The sequence below is a fragment of the Gossypium arboreum genome, chromosome 9, assembly GCF_025698485.1.
Source record: "Gossypium arboreum isolate Shixiya-1 chromosome 9, ASM2569848v2, whole genome shotgun sequence".
NCBI lineage: Eukaryota > Viridiplantae > Streptophyta > Magnoliopsida > Malvales > Malvaceae > Gossypium > Gossypium arboreum.
Window position 1 is genome coordinate 83,553,722 of NC_069078.1, and position 4,101 is coordinate 83,557,822.

General features: G+C 30.6%; 1 protein-coding gene across 3 annotated transcripts; it reads right to left on the reverse strand.

Annotated features, from left to right (window-relative positions):
* Positions 1-983: 983 nt before the first annotated feature.
* LOC108456041 (dof zinc finger protein DOF1.8-like) lies at positions 984-2,445 on the reverse strand. Of its 3 annotated transcripts, none has more exons than XM_053018842.1 (2): positions 2,222-2,445; positions 984-1,982 (listed from the first exon to the last, which is right to left on the reverse strand). In XM_053018842.1, exons 1-2 carry the CDS (start codon positions 2,229-2,231, stop codon positions 1,300-1,302), a joined length of 693 nt encoding a protein of 230 aa, XP_052874802.1. In that variant the 5' UTR covers positions 2,232-2,445; the 3' UTR covers positions 984-1,299. The 3 variants fall into 3 exon arrangements, with proteins under 3 accessions (XP_052874802.1, XP_017610121.1, XP_017610122.1); XM_017754632.2 differs by having other exon boundaries at positions 984-2,016; positions 2,222-2,444; XM_017754633.2 differs by having other exon boundaries at positions 984-2,016; positions 2,135-2,256.
* Between the last annotated feature and the right edge of the window lie 1,656 nt (positions 2,446-4,101).

Here is a 4,101-nt window from a genome sequence, read left to right on the forward strand (position 1 = left end):
TCGGATCCTTGGATATGGAAAATCATGCGAACCTGACCTCAATAACATTCTAGTTGTTTAAGGAAAAATGTTATAAAGTCAGACATTTCTTGTTGTTTAAGCTAAAATGTAAGATGGGAGGTTGGCTTTTGGCTGGATATTCTGATTTTCCTCAACATCCCATGGAGGAATGTAAAGTAAGATCAACAGCTCATTAACTTAAAATAACAAAATTTAACTAATTAACTAACATTTGTAATAAAAAAAAGGGAACCTTTGTGGGTGGGTGTATTATTCTGATGCACAATTGTCGAGGGGAATGTTTGTGGGCAACCCTTAGCAAAAAGGAGGCTTTGTCAGATCTTCCGCATCAATTCTTTTAATTAGCAAAAAAAAAAAAAAGAGTTTAATACCTGTTTTGGTTCCTCTACTATTTTCACTTCACTTTGCTCCTTTTATTATTTTTCCATCACTTTCCTTCTTCTTTTTTCATTCCGTCCATCACCTTAATATCCTTTAATCATCTCCGTTAAAGAAAATCGAGAATGACCATTTAAGCTAATCAAATGCAAACATTTTGTAGAGAGCCAAAGTGAAAATTTCACATCATATAAAGATCAATGTGAGTCTTTTTAATGGAAATGATCAAGGGGCAAAATGAACAAAATGAAAGTAAAGGGGCAAAGTGGTTGGTCTAAAAATATGAGAGCTGAGTGTTAAGCTTAGAGAAAAAAACAAAGGAGTTTGATAGATTTTTTTTAGTACATGAAGTTTGATATTTTTTAAATAAGAGATTTTGAAATTGAATTCTGTGAAATGGAAAAGATAATATTAGAAAAACTTTACTTTTTGATTAAAGGTCCAATTAACTCAATTTTAGATTTAATAAAAGTAAATGTAAAATCCAAATAAAAGATAGAAGGGAGGTAATGGCATATATGCTATATCATCACTCAAGGGAATATTGGGGCTCATGTGAGGTATTCTTACAAACGCATAAACAATTTTTAACCCTAAAATAAATCTGGGTTTAACTTGATCTCTTGTAACACAGTATCCATGTAATTTAGGCTTTCCAAGTGGTAAAATAAGAAAAACAAGAATGAAAGACTAGTTATTTTCAAGTACTAAACTAGAGAGAAATTTAATAATAATAATCTTAACCATGAAACCCCACGTATTCCTATGTGTTAGTAATGAAGAAATCTAAACAAGTCATCCCCAACCCAACCCACTCACTTTAACAAATCAAAGAAAAGCTGAAAAGGAAAAAAAGAAAAGAAAAGATCAGAGGGCAGTATTGCTTTTCATGTTCTTTAATTACCATGATGCTCCACCTAACATCCCATTCCAAAATCCAGCTGATGAATCTCCTTGTTCCTTATTATCTTCATTATCAGTTGTTTGCTTCAGATCTTGAAACGGAAACAGTAGCCTCCCATTTGTCTCTTCAACCTCGTCCACACAGAAATTTAACGTTGGTTTATACTCTTGCAAAGGAAACCCAGGCGTATAAACTGTGTTTGGATCTGGAACTGGCATGGGAATGAAAGGATCCGACCCCTTGGATGACATTCCAGTAACCAACTCCAAAGCTGAAACATGACATCTAGGGAACAATGAAGGAGGAATTTCCTTCTTATTGTTTTCTACACTACTATTAGGGACTTCAACAAATTCAGACATACTTGTGGTGTAAACTTCACTAACTGGGTAAGCTAAGTTGAGATCTTGGCCTCCATGGATCTTAGGGTTATTAACCAAATCAGGAAGCTTTTTGGATGATGATGATGGTCTTTTGTTTTTTCTTGAACAACCTCCGACAGGGATGTTCCTGAGAGAACCGCCTTCAGTCCAGTACCTTCGACAAGTCTTGCAAAAGTACCTAGGTTGTCTGAGACTGTAATTGTTGTAATAACAGAACTTGGTGTTCATTGAATTGCACCTGGGACAGTTCAAAGCTTGTTGTTTCTGAGGCTTAGCAGCAGCTTTTCTCTCTAAATCTGCAGGTTTTGAACATGCATTTGTGACAATTTCCTACGAAGATAAACAACAAACAAATGCAAAAAAAGAAGAATCAATAACTTCAAGATCAAACAAATATGATCATCATCTTTTTTGCAGAGAAAAGAAAAAGCATAAAAAATAAACCTACAATTGACTGTAAATTATTGCTTTGAAAAGCCAAGAGGGTTTAGTAAAGAGAACAAAGAGGTAGATACAGGGTGATACATCTCACTACCTGTGGCCATAGAGCAGTATCCATGAATGAAACTGAAGAGAAAATGAATAATATCTTCGATATATAAGAAAGAAAGAAAAAAACAGTGTTTTGTTTTTATTTTATTCTGTAGAAGAGGGGTTTCAAAAGCAGATGAAATTGAAAAGTTGGCTGGTTTTTGAGGACATTCTATGTATGTTTCACCATGCTTTATGTTCCAAAGATAGAAAAGGAGATGAGGACGCTTTCTTTAATATAATATATTAAATATCTATCTACTCTGATTTTTTTAATATCTTAATGTTGAGAAATTGTTGGCGTTTCAATTTTCAACACGGTTCCAACTATACATTTTTCAAAATATACAAAACTATATACTTTTGTAGTTTATTTCTTTTTAGATAGTGTAATTAGGGATTTAAATTGCGGTCGCGGCCGCGTTTTCGGTCGCGTTACGTTTATCGCGGTTGCGGACATAGCGAATATTATTGTGGTCACTGCGGGTATCGCGGTCGTAAATTTTTAAAAAAATTCACACAACTTATTGTAAAACATAATAGCGGTTAATCGCAGTAACGATTTCAGACGGTGCCGCTACCGCTATATAACGGCCGCTATAACGGTATCGGTCCGCTATTTAAAACCCTGAGTGTAATATCAAGTATTCAACTTCCCTTTGAAATCATCTTTTTAGTCAATTTTCTAATAAATATATAAAACTTATGTTAATTCTTTTATATTTTCAAAGAGATAACGAAATTTAAATTTTAAAAATTATATTATTAATAAGAATCGTTCCAAACTCCAAACATAAATAATAAAATAAATATTAAATAAATCAATAAATAATTGTGTCAATGTTACATCGCATATCGTAAATTTATGGTCAGTAGTAACCAATTAATTAAGAATAAAAGGCTAATAAATCAAACTTCTTTGCCGTTTGATATATTTTTCAAAGTAATATCCAACTACATTTATTATTATTATTATCAGCTATGTTATATTTAAAAGGCTTTTGAGTTGTTGTAACACATCAAGTCATCAACTATGTCCGAAGATTTGGTTAAACAATTACCCAATTTTTAATTATAAAATAACAAACATTTTTATCATATTAAATCTAAAAATTGCACAAACCTTAAGGCAAAAACATCGTGATATTTAATATTTTTAATTTTATTGTTTCAACCAAATGTTCATTTATTCTTAATTTCAAAATTTTTAAATATATTTGTTATGTAATTTTCTTACTCACATCTTAAGTGTTATTATTATTATTAAGCACGTAATTTCTTCTCAGTTATTCTGAGTGGAGATGATGATCCATGAAACATGTAATGACAGCAATTCAGGTTGAAAGAGAGAGCACCAAATGCAGCCATGCAAATAATAAAATAGCTTCGATAGTTTGGACGTCGTGCAAATATGTTTAATAATATAAACATTATACGATATGTTTCATCATATCTATGTTTTAGTTGATGCTGTAATTATGTCTCTATAACTAATGCAAATATAAATGGTTTTAATACTGAATTCAATTTTTAGTTTAATTTGTTGAAATTTAGTTTTGTATTTTACTAAAATAAGAAATTTAGTTCAATTAGGTCGCATTGTAATTTTTTCATTAAATCATTAATAAGAAAATTAATAATTTAATTTTAGCAAAAATCAACAACTCAACAATTTATATGTAATGAAGTATATCAAAAATCAATTATTTAAGTTAGTGTGTTTACCAACAACTGAAATGATTGTTTAATTTTGTAAAGTACAATAATTGAATTCTAAAAATTAAAATAAATAGATTAACTTTTCAATTTTATAAACAACGATAAAATTCATAATTAGATTACGTACAAATTATGATATAAAATAAGTGATTCAGGATCCATATT

What these genes read in the sequence shown, in the direction of transcription:
- LOC108456041 (XM_017754632.2), bottom strand. Translation starts at nt 2,245, where the DNA reads ATGGATACTGCTCTATGGCCACAG. An exon ending in ATACTGCTCTATGGCCACAG is followed by an intron (nt 2,017 to 2,221) that starts GTAGTGAGATGT and finishes TTATCTTCGTAG; the next exon opens with GAAATTGTCACAAATGCATG.